Genomic DNA, 19,234 nt, shown 5'->3' with positions numbered 1-19,234 from the left:
CCGCTGCGGGCAGTGAGCGCTCAGCCCCGATCCGCGCCCCGAGCGGGAGCGGCCGTATCCCAGTAAAAGACCTCAAAACCAGCAGTGTCAGACGGGTTTATTGCGGGGGGAGAGGGGCTGCAGGGCGCAAGGGAATGTGGCGACAGCGAGCTCGCCCTCAGTCCCCTCCCCTGTTCCTCACCTTGATGTGGAGCAAAAGCGTTTTGGTGCAAAACCACAGAGATTTTTATTTGGGTCTTCTTGCGTCGCCGGACAGCTCAGCGGTGGTGGGGTCAGAGGGGGTGGCTGTTGGAGTCCTTTTTGTGCTTGGTGGTTGTCGGGGCCAGGGCGAGCGCCTGCAGGCGGAAGGGCCGGGGCCGGGGCATGGCGGGGGCCCCGCTCCGAGGCCCCTCCGGCCCCGGGGCAGCTGAAAGAGGAGAGGAGGGGACTGCAGTCGGCAGCCATCCCCGAAGCATGCTAAAACCCCACCTCGGCCTGCCAGAAATCCCTGGTGAGGTCGAGGGTGCTGAGTCAAAGAATCTTTCCTTCCGGAAAAAAAGAAAATAAAGGTGAAGGCTGGATATCTATGGAAAAAAAGACGGGTTTTACCTCGGTTCTTGGTGAGGTCGGGCTGGAGGATCCGGCTGGTTCGTGGGGATCTGAAGTAGTTGCTGGCAATGATCTCACTGTCGCTCCGGTTCAGCACCAGTTTGTAGCGATCTTCCTCGGGCTGGGAGCAAAAAACACGGTCAGCAGCATCGGGGTCTGTGCTAGCCCTCAGGTCACATCTTAGAAACAAGGCAAAAATCAGTAAAATCACACAAAAGGAAGGAGGAATGCACTGTACCGTTTGCTCTCTGGTCTCAGGGCTCTTTCTGGGAGGTCTGGGCTGTGGCAGGGCTGGGACTGCTGTGAGAAGAGACGGGGCTGAAGGGTCAGGGTCTCCAGGACAATTGGCACTCCTGACTGCACTACCTGGGCTTACAGAAATTCTAGAAGGATCTTCAGATTCCCAAAGGATCCACACTGCCCTTTCCGTTAGTTATTCACATTTTCTAGACAAAGCTCTTCTGCACAGAAGATTTCACCAGCAAGTGCGGCCCAAACCTCTCCTCCCGCTTAAGGAAGGGATTCTGCCCCTGTGCTCAGCCCTGGGGAGGCCACAGCTTGAGTCCTGTGTCCAGTTCTGGGCCCCTCAGCTCAGGAAGGAGATTGAGGTGCTGGAGCAGGTCCAAAGGAGGCAATTGGGTTGGTGAAGGGACTCCCAGCACAAATCATGTGAGGAAGGGCTGAGGGAGCTGGGGGTGTTGAGGCTGGAGAAGAGGAGGCTCAGGGGAGACCTCATCACTCTCTCCAACTCCCTGAAAGGAGGTTGGAGCCAGGGGGGGTTTGGGCTCTTTTCCCAGGCAACTCTCAGCAAGACAAGAGGGCACAAGAGGTCTCAAGTTGTGCCAGGGAAGGTTTAGGTTGGACATGAGAAAGAATTTCTTTAGGGAGAGGGTGATCAGCCATTGGGATGGGCTGCCCAGGGAAGGGGTGGATTCTCCATCCCTGGAGATATTTCAAAAGAGCCTGGATGTGGCACTCAGTGCCATGGGCTGGGAACCACGGGGGGAGTGGAGCAAGGGTTGGACTTGATGAGCTCTGAGGTCCCTTCCAACCCAGCCAATTCTATGATTCTATGACTCCTCTTACCTGCAGGCAGGTGTGTTTTTTGAATGACGGGCTCTGGAATTTTCCAGCAGCCTGTTTCCTCATCCCAGATGGATTCCCTCTTGATCTTCTCCAGATTGCTGTAGTTGCAGTCCCTCCGGATGAGGGATTGCACCCGATCCAGCAGCTGCTGGAAGAGCATCAGTTTCTGCTCCAGGCGGCGGATGGCGCTGAGGTAATCGCTCTTTTCCCGCTCAAACTCCGACTGCAGATCCTTGATCTCCGTCTCGGCAGCTCGCAGCTGGGACATCAAACCAAAATAAATATTTGGGGTTATAAAAGAGAGAGACCAACAGCTGGTGTGAGTACAGGGATTTGTCAGGCAGAGGGACTGAAAGACACACACAAAAGCATAAATATTTGGGAATATTTCTAATTGGCAGTTAGCAATTAGGATGAGGTTTGTGTGGAGAGATTATTTCACGTCTGTTTTAATGAAAGATTCCTTGTGTTTCCCCAAAGTGCAGAGTCTTCCAGTGGACCTTAAGGTAATCTCACAGTGTGATCTGCACCCAGTGCCAATGAACTCTTGGCAGCTCCTAACTTGGATGAGAAAAGTGCACTATTTCTTTGATAATCTAAACAGAGAAATAAAGCAAGTTCTTAAAGTGCTGATTTAGGACTGTGCATACACACAATTTTCTAAGATCCTCCAATTCTGTCTTAACAGAGAAAAACTGATTTTCAAGTACACCTAAAATTTAAGAGCATCGCTTTTATTTTGCTTTTTTGCCCCCCCAAAAGAAAAAACTTTTCATGGTGTAATTTCTCCCAGGAGCTGGGCAATGAAACCTGGAGGAAGCTCTGCAATAGATGGCAGAGGTCAGTAGAGGGAGTTGCATCCTCTCCCATCTCCAGGCGTGCTCCACAGCTGGCCAAGAGGTCCAGGAGCATCCTCCAAAGCCCTGGAGATGTGGTGTGAGGGACATGGGTTAGTGGTGGCCTTGGCAGTGCTGGGTTAACAGTTACACTCAATGTTCTTCAAGATCTTTTCCAACCAAAACAATTGTATGATTCTATGCTCCTCCAGCCAGGGTGCTACACAACAAGGAGACCGTCCTTGAAAACAGATGGGGTTTGGAGTTTCAGCCATTGAATTCATCACCCTGAGGACTCCTTTATCTAATATTTCATAAAAACACACATAAAAACCTCATTAGCACTAACACAGGCCTGCGTATGAAACATTTCACAGACCCAGAGTCATGCTCTAAGCAGACTGCCCCCAAACACCACCTTAACCTAAAAAAAAAAATGGGTACACAAGATAATCCCTAAATCTTCAGCAGGGAGCTGCTCACCTTCTTCTGCATCTTCTCCAGCAGCTTGCTCTTGGCTCGAACCTCCTCCTGGGTGGAGTCATAGACTTTGAGCAGGACCCAGTCACTGCTGTCCTCATCCTCCTGCTGCAGTGCAGCCACCAGCTGCATCCTCCGCTCGTCTGCGTATTTTTTCCTGCGTTGTCGCTTTTCTATGAGGTCCTTGTTTTTTGCCTGTTCCCCCCCAACCACCTGTTGCTCCAGCATCTGCAGCCTGGAAATGACGAAGAGTTCTCTTAGCAGTGCAAAGAACAGACTGTGTAAGTGTGGAGGATTCACGTCCTCACCTGAACAATGTTTAGGAAGACATAGGACAGAAAACTAATTTTGGATGAGCTTTGCTGCCCTGAGCAACCATGGCAAATTCCACTTTTATTAACTCCTGTGGGCCCATGGCAAAGCACATGTTATTCTGAGCTCCTTTGTCAACAAATGTATCTGGAAACCTGTACCCATGCTCACAGAATTCTTTAAAAAAATCCCTCTGTTGTGGAATTTACATTTCCATTGCTATTTCTTATTATGAAAGCCTCTCAAGGCAAGCAACAAAATGTGCCAAAAATCCACAAACAAATATTTTAAATGGTGGATTTGGGAGTGGTAGGGCTGGAAGCCACAGCACAATTTCCTTTTTGTGGCAGTGTCAGCCAGGATTCATGGCTTGGGTGACCCCAGTGCTGTTGTTTGATTTCAAGCTCCTCTCACATCCACACTGCAATGCTCCAACACAGGAATAAAGCTGTGCTCTAGAGCTGTTCCCTTTGTCTGCACAGGGATCTGCAGCAGAGCAGATAGTTCAGACTGGAGGAAATCCCACTGCTGATCAAACATCCACTGATAACAGCCTCTTCCTTACCTTCAAACCCATCCAACAGAGCTTGTTCTCCACCAGAGGTCACCTGCTATTCTGCCATCCTGCATTTGCCAAGCAGCCTTTGGTTTAATTTGCTTAATGAATCCTTGAATCCTTGCTCTGAGGAGTGAGTATCAGAGCTCTGGCAGCATCCTGATGTGTAAAGCCTTTCACAGGCAGCTTTGAAAATCCCCACACTTGCAGAACCAAACCCGCCTGCCTCATCTGCAGAGAGCTTTGGTTTCCACAACAGGAGTGGAAGACCATTTTTCATGTATTTGTCACAAAGAGGAATGCTTCAATAGGTTTGATAGATAGTCAAAAGGAATGGTTTCTTTGGAGACCTCTCCATGAATAGACAGCATTGCCCCCAAATTACAGGCAGTACAATTCTAGTTTCTTAATAACTCCTTTGTCAGCTGGGAGAGGCCTAACAGGGTGAGTGTGTGCCACTGGAGCTCACTGTAAAGCTGAATGACTGTGTAAAAGCCACAAGACACCTCGGAATCAAACTCTTATCATCCCCAAAATACCTTACATTAAGCATTTCTAATTAAAAAAAAACCTCCATGGAACAGAGTCAAAGAGAGAAACCAGCAGAATTTGCTTCAAGTGTTTATTTCTGAACCAGACCAAGGAGCCCTCCCATCCCAGCCCCATGCTCCAGACCCTGGATCTAATGCTGCCCCTATAACACGATTATTGGGGAATTTTTAATGTCAGTTTCAGCTGGTGGCTTGCAAAGGTTGTCAGGTGCATGAGGTAGAGGCAAGGGGGACCCCTGTGACCAGGGACATGCTCTCCTTCACTCATATACATAGCAAGCAGCAGAAAGGCTTCTGCCTCACTTGAACTGATACAAGAGGGCTCTAAATGCCCTTCAAAAGGTCATTTTAAGAGGAAAAGGAGGATGCCTCTATAAGCTGTTTGGGCACTTAAGCTCTGTCATCTACTGCCAGACTCAACTTTATCAACTCCTCATAAACACCTGCAAAAAAGCCAGAGAAGGAAGAGACTTCCCTGCTGACAGATCTAGACAGGATCTGTTAGCAGGAGATCACTCCTGTGATCCACATCTGCTGACTCAGACCTCTCCAGATTTTTCTCTGATAAATTCTGTCACTCGGCACCATCGGATGCCGCAGGTGAGAACTCCCTCTCTGCCCAAACAGCATAAAATTAATTTGGGGGTAAAGAACAAGCATCTGCCTAGTTGTGTGCTGTGCTGAACCCACATGCAAAGCTCAACAAGTTGTAGTATCACACAAGAAGAGGGTTGCTCCTTGCTGGTGTGTGCCCGAAGCACAGGAGGCAGTGAGCAGGAGCAGCGCAGCCACTGACCTGGCGAGCACCTGCTGCTGGTCTGCAGGCACTGAAATCCCCTCAGCAGCAACAGCCACCTCTGCTCCAGCACTCCCCCTGCTCACAACACCACCCTCTTGGACAGCCCGAGGTGCTGCCAGGCCCTGAGGACAAGAGAAAACCAAAGGCATGGCTTTGAAAAGACACAGGGATAGCACTGGGATAGAGGAAGCCCGATGCTGCCTGCTGGGGTTTATGCAGCCAAGAGGGTAAAGTTGTCTGAAGGGTACCTGGGCTGATGTTTGTTCTTCATCTACTGCAGCAACAGAGTCTTCAGGCAGACTTGTCTTGTCAGGAGTAGTTTCAGTCCTTGTGGCAGCTGAAGAGTAACAGAGGAAATATCCAAAATGTCAATAATCAGTTCTGTGAAACAGGAGCGTAGATTTATGAAAATGTCACACAAAGTCCTTGCCAAAAGCTAAGAGTTTTTGTCTGGAAGGAAAAGGTTGGTTATTGATGCTGGTCACTCAAAGCCATCAAAGACCCAGAGGGTGTATCAGGTAAGGAATGCAGATTTCAGAGGGCTGGGAGAGGCTGGGTCCTCGTGTTCACACTACTGATCTATGCCAGAGGCAGGGGGGTGCACACTTGTAATAAGAGGGAAGGGGGGGGAAAGAGCCTCTCAGCTTAGGAAGTGATAGCATCAAAAATTAAGACTATAGGTTCAGTAATTAATATTAGGCAATAAGTGCTGTAGAAGCACATTGCAAAACATGCTCAGAGGCACTGCAGAGGTCAGGATGAAAAACAGTAGTGAAGAGGATAGCTGTCAACAATTTATAGGCATGTGAGAGGAATATCCACCCTCCAGCAAAGTGATGGTGGTGATAATCCAGGGCTGCATCCCATTTGCATGTGATGACAGAGACTGCTGCAGCCACCCTCATCTTGGGCATGTGAGTTGTGCAAAGCCAGTCAGAACCTGACAGAGCAGTGCCTGCTGAGAGCAGTCATCTCTGCACCTCAAATCTCTGGGCAAAACATCTGCGTGGGTAAAAATGGCATTTCATGGCCTCAAGGCTCACAGGGTAGGGCCAGGCTGGTCCTAACTGGGATAAGTCAGGGGAATAGGGAAGAGGACAAAGCTAGGACAGAGTCTTGAGTGGCCCAGGAGAGCCAGAGTTAATAAGGGATATTAAGTGTTGATAAGGGAGAGCTGAGAGCAGGGACTGCTGTGTCTGCCAGGCAGCACTTGCACAGTTGCTGCCATGGTAAAGGTTACAGTGGCAGTCACAAAACTGATTTTGCCAAAACAGTCTGTGTCTGCTGATGCCTAAAGCATCAGGGAACCCTCAGCTTGAGCTGGGCACCCTCCACCTGCCTGGTCCACACCTTTTTCCTTCTTGAGGTTCTCCTGAAGAGCAGAGAGCTTGAGATCATAGTGATTCCTCAGGTTTCTGATGTCCTCTTCGAGGCGGGCCCGGGATGCCTGCTCTGCCTCATAGCTGCCCTTCAGCTGGGCCAACCTCTCCTCATACTCCTGAAAGGCACAGCAGACATCCTGACATGACAGCCCTGCCAGATCTACATCCTTGTAGGTCACATCTTATGTCCACCTCAATAAAATTTATCATCCTATATTTATTCACACGTTCTGTGATTTAAGTCACCAAGCACTGATGGAAGGTGACTGGAATCCACAGTCCAGTCACCTGGAGCTCACTAGGAGAGTAAGAATGAGTGTGAATTTTCACTGGGTCACAAGGCCCTGGAATCCACAATCTTGGGCAGATGTGGCACCCTGGAAGGAGCTCTGTAAAGAGGAAGGAGGGAATTTTATTTCCTTTCAGCCCCCAAATTCTCATTTTTCCTTCTGGCTTCCATATCCCCTCTTTATCTGTTCCCAACATCTCTGACTATAGCTTCCCTCCCACCCACCTCTCCCTGCTCTGACAGGAGGAATTTAAGTTTCACATGTAGTTACTTGAAAAATTCTTCTTGGGAATCCTTTCCAATTCATCTTCAGGGTGGTGGGAACAATGGTGAGAGAACATGGACTTGTAAATAAGGTTCCATCAACACAAGGTCTGTCCATAGAAGAAGCCCAAGGACCAAAACACCAGGAATTGTACTGAAAAGGCTGAACCACACAGCCCTGCACCATATTTTTAATTACTACTTAAAAATCCACAATTCTTAGTCAAAGACACTAAGGGATACCCCCTCCTGACTTACTTCTCTGATCAGCTGCTTCTCTGCTTCAACATCTAACTGGGGTTTGTGGAGGGGAGCTGGCTTCTCTTCCAGGTGAGCAGTCTCAGCAGGTAGAAGCCCTGCAAAGCAAAGCAGAAATAAAATTCACTCAGAACTGGGTGGGATTGTCTGTAGAATGCCTGGAAACAGAACAAAGAACCTGTCTGCCAGCAAAGAACATCACATGTGCCAGCAGCTGTGCTGCCAAAACGCCCACTGGCCCTGGACTCCAGAGGTGTGGGGGGAGAAGAAATCAGTGCAGAGTGGAGGGGGAGAGGTTCAGCCTCAAGTGTGTGAAAGCAAATATCAACCTGATCTTTTTTATGGAATAACAGGAGACTTGTTTCCAGGGCTATGCAAACAGATATGGAAGATAAAAGACACCGGGAAGAAGATGAAAGGTGAAAAGAAATTGCCTTCCTTCTTCAGGGTTGTTTCTGACAGGTGGCAGAGGAAAAAATATCTTACAGCCTTATTCCCCTGCTGAAAGTTGCCCTTTTTTAGGGGATCATTCTCCAAAGGACAAATTTGCCATCAGCAGGGGAAAGGTTTACTAGTAGAGTCAAAAATTCACAGTGTAGGAGCACAGGGACTGAACACTAACTTTGAAAACCTGTATTTAATTTATGTAATAAATATATTAACTTATTAGTGATTTATTTTAATAATAAAAATACATTTAATTATATATATTTTATAAGAATTTACATTAACTTTTTTTCTCTCAACTCATTTTTGCTCTGCCAGATGAAGCCCCTCTTTTGTCACTGACCAAATTCTAGCCAGAATGACCAAGAAGAGCTGAGGATTTTCATCACATCAGCATTTTCTAACAGAAATTGCCATTGTTGAAAATACTGGAGAACTGAACTGGTCTTTACCAGTGCAATAGTGTCAACAGTCAAGGCAAGGTCCATTTTCAGAATGGAGAACTCTTCCTTCAGCAGGTAAGGGACTGATTGAAGTGAAATCCAGTCAGCATTTTATGTGTAAAAAACTTTTTTTTTTTTTTCTGTCGAAGATAAAACATCTCTGCAGCCACTAAGGGCTCTCCTACCTGACAAGTTATTCATGCCCATCTGTTCAGCTAGAATGGCCTTCAGCTTCTTAATTTCCTCCTGATACTCCCTCAGCAGAGCATCCTTGGGGTCCTCATTGATGCAGGGTTTGTTCTTGATGTTTTTTGCTCGATTGGCGTAGCGCAAAGTGCTGAGGCTCTCATCGTAGTTGTTGTCAGCTGGAGACAAGCAGGCTACCATCAGTGTCTTGGTGTTCCCTCCCAGGGAGTCTTGCAGCAGCCTGGTCAGCTTGGAGTCTCTGTAGGGGATGTGCTTACACCTCCCATCGACCAGAGCTGAGATGACATTGCCCAGAGCAGAGAGGGAGAGGTTGATTTTCGTGGCCTCTTTGAGCCTCTCTCCTGTGGCTCCAGTTTTTGACTGGCGCTCGCTGCCTGCCAGATCCACGAGGTTGAGTTTTGCAGCCCTAAGGTGGTCCTGCCCTTGCTTATCTGCAAGAAAATAATTCCAGGTTAGGCTCTTCTTAAAAAGAGTCAAGAAACAGGACTCTCTTGACACTACCTTCCAGTTCAAGCTCTGCTCCTCATCTGCATTTAGGCCCTGAATCCCTCAAGGGAATAAATACCTACTTAATCTTAGAACTACATGCTTTGGTGCTTTCCTGAATGAGATCCTAAACAGTGAAAATTCACACTCATTCTTACTCTCCTAATGAGCTCTCAACACAGCCCCTCCACATTTTTCCACAGTGTTTAGAATTTCAGGCAAAGCCCTCTGAAAATAGCAAGGTCTGACCAGAAGTTTATATGACTTTTTTCCCCCCCCACAAATTGTTTCATGAAGTTAAACATTGTCTGATGACTGAAGAGATAGAAGGAAGCATGAAATGAGGAGTCAGTGGGCAGCAACTGGAGCAGAGCTAGTTGGAGAGCACAGGAAAAAAAATGCAGGCTTCTTCCAGGTGTATGGGACACAGACACAGGCAGGAGAGTCACCTCTAGAGACTGGGCTGGAGCAGACCCTTCGTAGGGAAACAGTTTTTCCATGAACTACAGCTTTTCTAAGACTGGAATCCAACCTAAAACCTAGCCAGTGGATCTATCCAAGAAGTTTCTTTCTATGCTTCAAAAGAACATCACATCAGATACCATCACAGGCAACTTAAAGGTTCAAGAATCCCAGCAGATCCCTCTTCTTGCCCAGGGAGCTGCAGAACAGCACCGTGGTGCAGGACATGGGCACGCTCAGTGGGAGCTGTTCCTCCTCAACTCAGGATGTTCCCAGAAAGTAAAATGAAGGAACACAGGCAAGAAACAGAACAGCAAGAGGTCGGGACTGAATTCAGCCCAAGTCACCCAGCTGGGGCTCAGTGAGTGAGGAATCAGCCCCAGAGAGCTGGTGCCATTCCTATCATCACGCTTTAAGGCAAGAGAAGGTGTGAGCTGGAGTGAAGAGCTGGCTCCCCAGCTTTCTGGACATGCACAGAATGTCCACATCCCAGTCATCCCACACAACAACCCATCATTACAACCCAAGTTCAAGGAAAAAGCTCCTCTCGCAGTCCAAGCAAAAAGATCAAGGTTTTAACCCTGTCCAGCTTTTTCCAAACAGATTTCTACAAAACATAGCCTTGAATTTAGTCAGAGATAAGATTTATGGCTGTGAACAATACCTCATCAGGAGCAATGAATAATATAAAACCACAGAATAGAATCATAGCATGGCTAGGGCTGGAAGGGATGCTGAAGATCACCCAGTTCCAACGCCCCTGCCATGGTCAGGGACACCTCCCACCAGCCCAGGGTGCTCCAAGCCCCATCCAACCTTCAGCACTGCCAGGGATGGGGCAGCCACAGCTTCTCTGGGAAACCTGGGCCAGGGGCTCAACACCCTCAAATTAAACAATTTCTTCCCCATGTCCAATCTCAGTCTCCCCTCTTCAAGTTTTAACCCATTTCCCTTGTCCTCTCCCTACCCCCCCATGTCCAAAGCCCTCCCCCAGCTTTCTTGGAGCCCCTTCAGATATTGGAAGGTTGCTCTGAGCTCACCTGGGAGCCTCCTCTTCTCCAGGCTCAACAACCCCAATCCCTCAGCCTGGCTTCCCAGGGAGCTGCTCAGCCCTCTGAGCATTTCAGTGGCTCCTCTGGACACCTTCCAGGAGCTCTGTGTCCTTCTGGTGCTGGGGACTCCAGAACTGGACACAGAGCTCCAGGTGGAGTCTCACAGGAGCAGAGGGGGAAATATGATGTATGGGGGAAAGTAAACACCAAAAAAATCTGAAATCTCTTGTCCCAGGGTATTTCCCCAGTCACAGCAATAGATTGTTAACTGTAGAACCAAATGTCTGCCACCCAGTAAACATGTTGTTTCACTCCAGATTTTTCTGGCATGTCAGGACATGGGAGAATTGGAGAGACAAAGCCCCCACAGATAGAGTTTAACTACAGCAACTCTCTCTTTATCCTTTCTGAGCACTGGGAGGAGTGGTCAGTCACCAAAAAATAGGTTTTCTAGCCCTTTCCCTGGTTTATGTAAACACTGTCAAGCAATTAAAAAGTTGCTTTGCCTCCTGCCAGTTCTTTTACCCACAGAGGCTGTTTGTTTCCATCTTGGAGCTAAGTGGTTTAGTGTCCATGGTGTAACAATGTCCCCAGAGTCTCTCTAGAATGTCTGCAGCAGCCCAAGAGTCTTGCCCATCTCATTCTTGTGCAGCCCATTGGGCAGTGCTGGTGGCACAATCTACAACATCTCTCACATTAACAAATCAATCCCTCAGCACAGCATAAAGGAATAAAACATCTGCTGCTCTAAACATGGTAAAAATACTGATGGTGACTTGGGCATTTCAAACATCTGCAGCCAGAGAGCCTGCCTGGTGCTTGCCATAAATCCTGAATATGATATTTTAAAGAAAGAGTAATTTTAGTCCACATAATTGCAAAGAGGTCCTTTAAAATATCTGTTCCCTGTAAATTATAATTTACTACTGGCTCAACTGGTGAGTTTGAACTTTCCCACACACCTCTTCAAAAAGCCTAAAGATGGCAACAAAAATACCAACTTCATTAACTATTTCAACTAATTGTTACCCCAACAGAACCATCCAGCTATGGGGATTGTTCCAGAACCCTCAGCTTTCTCCCCAAATCTTCCAGCTGTCTCCAATTTAACTGTCCAAGCTGCAGGTTTCCCCACCTGCCATCCTGTTCCATGCAAGGAGTTTCCACAGCTTTACATCAGAGAAATTGTTTCAACTATATTAAGAGCCCTGCAGCCTCTGGAACACAAAAAAGGAAAGAAATACTACTTTTTCTTTTTTTGGATTAAAGTTGGGATTTTATGGGCCTATATAATGCAAGGATTAGGAACCAGCAGCTGTGCTAATTGAAAAATTCCCAAAATCCCACACACATCACTTTGGATAGAGGAAAAGGAGGTACTGTCATCAACATCTGGAATCATAATTTAATAAAGCATTTTGTAACCTTCCCCCTGACTGAAACAGCTGAAGAAAACAGAGCCAAGCTGTTCACAGTCTCATCCAAGAGGGGTCAAGGACAGAATATAGGAGACTATTTCCTTTCTTAGTCCCAGAAAAAAACCCTTTGCAGGTCCACGTTCAGACCCAGTGAGACAGCTTCATCAGCTTAAGAAATGCCAAAGGAAATGAGATATTTGAGAAAGGAAAATTAGTCATCAAAATGTTACTAAGGGATTCTTTTATTCCATCTCTCAAAGATGTGCCCTTTGGTTAAGATCAGTGAAGGAACTGTTGGGTGAAATGATCAGCCTTGCACTGTGAAGGTCAGACAAGACAGATCATGATGCAAGTTTGTCCAGGCATGAGCTGCAAGCCATCATATGGGCTAGGGGATTTAGCCCCCTTTGCTGGGTTTGAGAAGATGAAGTCATGGAAGGAGAATTAAATGAGACCTGAGTTTGAGTGCAAGACATTTCTCTCCCAAGGGGGAAGGGAAGAAAGAAAAGACTTTGAATACTCAGCCATTTCCCACTGTGAAGAACATCCATGATGTCTCCTGGACCTCAAATCATTTTGGCTCTACCTTTTATTGTGGGGTGGCTGGTGAGACCACACAGATTCTGCACTCTGCTAGGACACCCAGCTACCTACCTACAGTGCAGATTTCCAGGTTGACAGTAAAGATGGAATGGGAGCGGGAAGAGTCCTTGTTCATCAGGGTGTAACCCACAGCTCGGTGTCTCCAGCCCAGCTCCATCAGCTGCTCACACTGTGCCACGTTGTGCACGGTGTGCAGGGAGAGCCCCTTCACGTACACCCCTGCCTCGGGGTGCTCCTTCAGCTGCAGAGAGGGACAAGGCACAAGAGGTTAAAGATAAAATGGCCCCAGGCTGTGGGAAGGCACACTGGAAGCTTGAGGGCTACGGGAGTTTGGAGCGAGGAGAAATTAAACTGCAGAAAGGCAGAAATAGAGCTGGAGAGTTTCTGAAGGAGGAATCAAACAACACAAAAAGAGAGAGAACCACCTTCCTGGCTCTGCAGAGGGAAAGTAGTCAAAAGTTAAAAGTTTGCTGATTGATTCAGACACTTCCCAGGCCACAGGAAACCTGCGCTGAGCCTCCTTCTACCTGCCCTGTTGTTAAGCTGCAGATTTTTAAAAATAGGAACTGGAATGTTTTTCACCTATTATGGCAAAGGCTCTAATATCTCTTCAGTCATAGGGAGCTTTTTAAAAACCAAAGCAGAGATTCAGTAGTCACAGATATTGTTACTGGTGCTTTGATGAACCCCTCCACTCTGAGAGGGTGTCTTCATCTCCCTGAATAAATTCCCAAAGTCACCTCCCTCACACACAGGCGGATTATATTAATTTTTCTCCAGATTAGTTAATTTTTAAGATTCTCTCAGGTCCTATTTAGGCACTTGGATAGAGATAGTGTTAAACATCTAACAGCATCTTTTCAGCAGCTTATCAGTCATGCAGAAGGAAAAAAATAATCCTACAGCACAGTAATAAACGACTGCACTGTTCAAAGTCTTGAATGATCCATCAAACTTACATAAAAAAAAAACAAAACCATCAAAAGATCCCTGCACTCCTACACCAACCCCCCTCCACACTGGGAATTTTAAGCAAGCTGACTTAATTTTCAACTGCAACATTACACCCCACATCTGCCAAGTTGATAACTGAAAACTCTTAATGTGTCAGATGTGGTCGTCACGACCTGGTGTCAGAGTGGCAGTGGGACACCCAAAGAGGACCCTGAGGTGCTTTAGAGATGCACACACCCCAAGGAGCAACACAAAATTGAGTGTTTGCTGTTCCAAAACCTGCACAGAACAGAGCATAACTGCTTGAGAACTAAAGCAGGCAGGATTTTAGCCCTGTTCTAAAGCTGGGGCTGTCTAGGATGAATCCAGTGACAGAATCACAGCCAGACTGTTCATGCACTGTGGCTTTTTTTTTTGTGACTTTTTTTACAGAAAATAAAAATAATATGGTTCCTTGTAATTTCACTCTCCAGTTTCACAATAAATACATGCTAACCACTTAGGAAAAAATGTAGCATAATTTCAGGGAAAATTATGGAGAAACTAAACAATCTTATTTCTTCTTATTTTTGAAGACTACTATATAAAATTAACTACTTGCATTGAGCAATATCACCCATAATAGATCAGACAAGAACTGTGCAAGGTTACTTCAGCCCATTTCCAAACTCTTTTATTTCTCATCCTCTCATAGGCACTGTAAAAATGTTATCAGTCAGACCTAACCTCTAACTGCTATGCAATTCTTACATCTTTCTCTAGCAGTCATTGAAAACCATCATTTTGTACAAGTAGCACAATACTGGATGATTTGTCTCTCAGTACAGAAGTTATAGTAATAATAGCTTTAAAAAAAAAAACCCACTGGCCAGGCTGTATCTGAGGATGCTGCAGAGTCCCTGTGGAACACCCAACTGAGGACACAGCTGTTGGTTACCCCACAACAGTCTGACATGAACGTTTTCCTTGCAGAGCTCCACCAAACCTGCTCTGCACAGTGTTTCATTCCACGGGAGGTGTCTGTGGGCTTCAGAGTCACCAAAGTCACTGGGGTTGAAAAGCAGAGGAGCAAACAGAAACGGGGTTTGGGAGGAGAACTGAGGGAGACAGAAGCAAGCAGTAAGCAGGGCTTTTGGTCTGGGCAGGACATGGCCCTTAATTGCTGGGTGGAGGCAGACACAGGCAGTGGCTGTCACCGGTGTGACTGTGTTACCCTGGAAACTGTTTTGCCCAATTCCTGCCCTCCCAGTGCCAACCGCGGTCGTCATGGCAACCGCTGTCACCAAAAGGATGAGGAACTTCAGCAAGCCTCTTCCCAAGCAGTGAGGCCCCTTCTCCCACCCTCCCTTTCCACACTGACACAGGCAAAGCATGGTGACAACGTGGAGCAGGGAGGGTTTTGCCTCCCGGGAAGGCAGGAGGCTGTCAGTAAACATCTGCCCTGTCAGGCAGTTTGGCTCTGTCACCACCTCAGCACGGCTGTGCAGCAGATGGTGCTCGTGCCTCAGTTTTCTTCCCCAGGGCAGTATGGAAGTAAATTAGGACAGGAGATCTGGAGCTCCCTCCAGGAATAAGTGCAAAAAGATTTGCAAAGCCAAGAGGTAAACTGCCTTAAAACTCAGACCCCTGATTAGGATTTCATAGAATCACAGAATCATAGAATGGGCTGGGTTGGAAGGGACCTCAGAGCTCATCAAGTCCAACCCTTGCTCCACTCCCCCCGTGGTTCCCAGCCCATGGCACTGAGTGCCACATCCAGGCTCTTTGGAAATATCTCCAGGGATGGAGAATCCACCCCTTCCCTGGGCAGCCCATTCCAATGGCTGAGCACCCTCTCCAGAAAGAAATTCTTTCTAATGTCCAACCTAAACCTCCCCTGGCACAACTTGAGACCTCTTGTGCCCTCTTGTCTTGCTGAGAGTTGCCTGGGAAAAGAGCCCAACCCCCCCCTGGCTCCAACCTCCTTTCAGGGAGTTGGAGAGAGTGATGAGGTCTCCCCTGAGCCTCCTCTTCTCCAGCCTCAACACCCCCAGCTCCCTCAGCCCTTCCTCACAGGACTTGTGCTGGATCCCTTCCCAGCCTCCTTGCTCTTCTCTGGACCTGCTCCAGCACCTCAATCTCCTTCCTGAGCTGAGGGGCCCAGAACTGGACACAGGACTCAAGCTGTGGCCTCCCCAGGGCTGAGCACAGGGGCAGAATCCCTTCCCTGGACCTGCTGGCCACGCTGTTCCTGAGCCAGCCCAGGATGCCATTGGCCTTCATGGCTACCTGGGCACACTGCTGGCTCCTGTTCAGTTTCCTGTCAATTTCTGGAAGTTTATCCTCCTGTGCTCCTGGAAATCACTCACCTTCCCCTTGTGTTCCCTCAGGGAGCAATATCTACTCTGTCCCCTCAAAAAATAATCAACTTTTTTTTGCTTGAGACAGATGAGATCATCCACAGCTGCCCTGCATCAGATTAAACATTTACAAGGCACAGAATCCTCCTGCTTCAGAGACAGCAATGAGGTGAACAGGATTAGGAAGAAAGTGCCCCATGAGCCCTTTATCCCATCCTTGTTCAGTAAGGATTTGCACACAGCTTCTGCTAAGCTGCCAGTCACCACCAAACAGGACACCTGGGACTGGATCCTGTTCCTTCTGCCACTGAATTTGGACTAAAGTCCCTCAAAATCTCCTCTTGGCTTCCATGTTCATCACTATACCTTCATATTCTGGTGTTCAGCTTCTGACAGAGCATGCTGTTGCACTTGGGTGAGGCATTAATGATAATCAGCTGCAAATTAAGCCACTTGCTAATTAAGACACACTGATTCCACCTCACCTCCAGCTTCTGCTTGGTATCAGCTCCTAGAAGGTCTCTTATGTCCTCATTGTAAATCTCCAGGTAGGAAGCTCTCACCAAGAACTTGGCATTTTCAGCACACTGGAGAAAACAGGAACAATTTTGGGGTAAGGTTTTGCAAGCAGGCAGTCCCTGCAGATCCTCAGTGCCAGCTGGGTGCCTTCAGCACCTCTTCAAATCCCTCCTGGCATTTCATTCCCAGGTGTAAACACTCAACAGATTCACTCTAGGGACTCTTGGTCCTTAAACATCTCAAGTGTGAGTCCACAAAGTCAGCAAGGTGAGAGTGCAGTTCATCTGACTATTTACAGCTCTTGGATGAGAGGCAGGAGACCCCAAAGCCTCTCCCCAGTCTTGCTGAGTGTGACCTGCACTCATTCCTTGGGCTATGACACCAAAATCACCTTTCTTGCCACCACACCATCTTACAACAGGACCTTTTTCACACCTACCTGTATGCTCTCAAAAATGTGTTCAAATGCCCTGGGTATTATGCCTTTCTGTGTAGAAGGATCCACAATTCCCTGCATGGTGAATGACTTCCCACTGCCAGTCTGGCCATAGGCAAATATGGTGCTGTTGTAGCCTTCAGTGACACCCTGGAAATGGAGGAAAAAGAGCCATGATCTTTCCTTTGCATAACTGGAAAGCCATTGTCCAGATCCTTCTGCACCTACTAAAAGGTATTTAAAAGGAAAACCTGGAAGTTAACCTAAAACAACTGCTTGATCTTCAGAGGCCATCAGAGTATAATAAAAAAATACATTCTGCTCTCTCTAGCATCTAAATTGAGGGTTTTCTCTCAAAATGGAAAACTTGAAGCACTGCAGGTGTTGAAAAGCAGAAGGGCAGTTGACAGTGCTTAGAAGACCAGAATTTTTTTGCCATAGGGCAGAAAAATCTTATGAAAGCCAGAGAGCCACTAAGGATGTTAGTTGATTGTAGGGTGGCCAAGGAGATGATCTCTGGCTTGGAATGATTTTCCCTTGGGAAGCTGGCTGACAGGCAGCCTCACTTCCATTTCTTGCAGTTATTCCTATGTCAGACAAGCATGTTAGGAACAAAACTTATTAGGATTTCTTAAGGCTTAAAAACCCCATAATAATAATTAAAAAAATCAATCAGTTAACCTAATAATCTACTGTTTCAGACCCTGGTTGTTCTCCTGATCAGAAATTTCCATCTCAAAGTTCTCACTAGCTCTTTTATCCCTATTTCTTCTTTGAACAATATTGATTTTATTTGGGGGGGTTGGGGAATTTTTGCTTCACTGTTTCCTTTCTCACCCTCTTTACCACAGTGGTGTGTTAACATGGGAAAAATTTATCCCCACTCATTTTGTTACTCTAATACAGGCTGAGGTTTTTTGCCTTCTCTAAGGTTTCTTGCCTGACAGTAAAAAAATCGTGGAGAGTCTTGTTTGTCCCCCTTCTCATATCACTGCAGTTTCTGTCCCTCTCCCATCTCCAGGGCCTGCTCAGAGAGTTCATCTTTCACATCCACCTAAACTATTAAATGTAATTCTACCCTCAGTGCCCCACTGGCTCTTGAAAAAGCTCTCTTTTCTTCCCAATTTCCCAGCTGTTTTGTTCCAAATTTCTCTGGGATGCTGCTTCACCCTCCTCTCTGCACCTCAGGGTCGCAGCTGAGCCTGGTGAAGGAGCCCACGGGGCTCTTTTCTCTCCCTGAACCCATTCCCCACGGGGATCACCTCCCCACGCAGAACTCCTCAGCCCACATCCCCGGCACCGCTCACCTCCACCAGCGGGTAGGCAATCTCGTTGTAGATCTGCTCCGTGTTGTGCTCCTGGTAGTACACCCCGTCGAAGGTGAACTGCTTGGGGGGCTCGCTGGTGGCCGTGGGGTTCTGGAGGAAGCACTGGCCCCGGGTGCTCTCCATGCTGACCACCTCCTTGCAGCCCAGAGCCTTCTCCCGCTCGCTCATGGGCCGGCACCGCACGATCACCTTCACCGACTCCGAGCCCATTTTTTTTTCAAGGCTCCCCTCAACCCCACACGCACCTCATTTGGGGGGGGGGGGGCAGCGGGGCCTGGGTAGGCCCGGGGGAAGCCTGACCCTGTGGCCCGTTCCCTGCGTGGGGTGAGGCACTCAGCACCTGTGGGGAGGCACTGAAGGGAGGGACCTCCCCCCCCCCCCTCACTGTGGTGTGAGGAAAGTCAGCAGGGCCGAAAAAAATGGCTGGGGGAGAAGGGGAGACTCAGGGAGGAGAAAAGCTTGGGAGGGATGAAGGGAAAGGGGGAGACTTGGAACAAGTCTGTGGGGACGATCAGGGCGGGCCGTGGGGAGAGCCTGGGGGGGGGGCAGGAAAAGCGGAGATAACTCTGGGGAGCCGAGACGAGTCCAAAGCGGGGGAAGCCCTGGGGGAAGCCCTGAGGTAACCCCTGAGGTAACCCCCGGGGGTGCGGGGCAGCCCGAGGCGAGCGGGGCAGAGAAACGGAGAGAGGCGGGAGCGGCGCGCGCAGGGGCCCCACGCGGTTGCCATAACGACGGGGCCGCGTGGCGCCAGGCCCCGCCCCTCCCCGCCCCACGTGACGGCGAGGGCGCGTGTGCACGGGGTCGCGCGCGGGCGGGAGTGTGAGCGTGCAAGAGCACCAGGGGTGCGCGCGCCAGTGGGACAGAACGGGGAGGGGGCGGGGGAGGTGGAGAGGCGAGCAAAGGCGCGAGCGTGCGTGAGTGAGAGTGCACGTGGGTGCACGTGCAAGGGGATGCGTGCGGGACAGGCACGCGCATGAGGCTGCAAGCGCACGAGTGGAAGTTCACGAGGATCGGTGTGCACCGGGGGTGTGAGCACGCCATGGCGTGGGTGCGCAGCCACGACAGCGCGTGAGTGCAACACCTAAGTGTGCGAGAGAGGGGGAGCGTGAGGGTGTGCAAGGGCACAGGGGTGTGAGAGT

General features: G+C 48.5%; 1 protein-coding gene and 1 long non-coding RNA gene across 6 annotated transcripts; one reads left to right on the top strand and one right to left on the bottom strand.

Annotated features, from left to right (window-relative positions):
• Positions 1-201: 201 nt before the first annotated feature.
• Positions 202-18,622, bottom strand: KIF17 (kinesin family member 17). Of its 4 annotated transcripts, XM_071766790.1 has the most exons (14): positions 18,075-18,622; positions 16,771-16,917; positions 16,298-16,399; positions 12,571-12,760; positions 8,477-8,929; positions 7,402-7,499; positions 6,559-6,706; positions 5,457-5,545; positions 5,206-5,330; positions 2,994-3,225; positions 1,675-1,933; positions 827-888; positions 589-709; positions 202-406 (listed from the first exon to the last, which is right to left on the bottom strand). In XM_071766790.1, exons 1-14 carry the CDS (start codon positions 18,303-18,305, stop codon positions 273-275), a joined length of 2,391 nt encoding a protein of 796 aa, XP_071622891.1. In that variant the 5' UTR covers positions 18,306-18,622; the 3' UTR covers positions 202-272. The 4 variants fall into 4 exon arrangements, with proteins under 4 accessions (XP_071622891.1, XP_071622889.1, XP_071622890.1 ...); XM_071766788.1 differs by having other exon boundaries at positions 589-888; XM_071766789.1 differs by having other exon boundaries at positions 589-885.
• LOC139806746 (uncharacterized) lies at positions 8,172-17,412 on the top strand. 2 transcript variants are annotated; one of them, XR_011730338.1, is made up of 2 exons: positions 8,172-8,366; positions 15,901-17,412. It is a non-coding gene; the product is annotated as an uncharacterized lncRNA (long non-coding RNA). The 2 variants fall into 2 exon arrangements; XR_011730337.1 differs by lacking the exon at positions 8,172-8,366 and adding an exon at positions 14,516-15,074.
• Positions 18,623-19,234: the final 612 nt, after the last annotated feature.

The sequence above is a fragment of the Heliangelus exortis genome, chromosome 23 (assembly GCF_036169615.1).
Source record: "Heliangelus exortis chromosome 23, bHelExo1.hap1, whole genome shotgun sequence".
Lineage (NCBI taxonomy): Eukaryota > Metazoa > Chordata > Aves > Apodiformes > Trochilidae > Heliangelus > Heliangelus exortis.
This window is presented reverse-complemented; position numbering and strand designations above follow the sequence as displayed.

What these genes read in the sequence shown, in the direction of transcription:
- KIF17 (XM_071766788.1), bottom strand. Translation starts at nt 18,305, where the DNA reads ATGGGCTCGGAGTCGGTGAAGGTGATCGTGCGGTGCCGGCCCATGAGC. An exon ending in AGAAGCAGCTGATCAGAGAA is followed by an intron (nt 6,707 to 7,401) that starts GTAAGTCAGGAG and finishes TGTGCCTTTCAG; the next exon opens with GAGTATGAGGAGAGGTTGGC. An exon ending in AAGAACAAACATCAGCCCAG is followed by an intron (nt 5,331 to 5,456) that starts GTACCCTTCAGA and finishes TCTTGTCCTCAG; the next exon opens with GGCCTGGCAGCACCTCGGGC.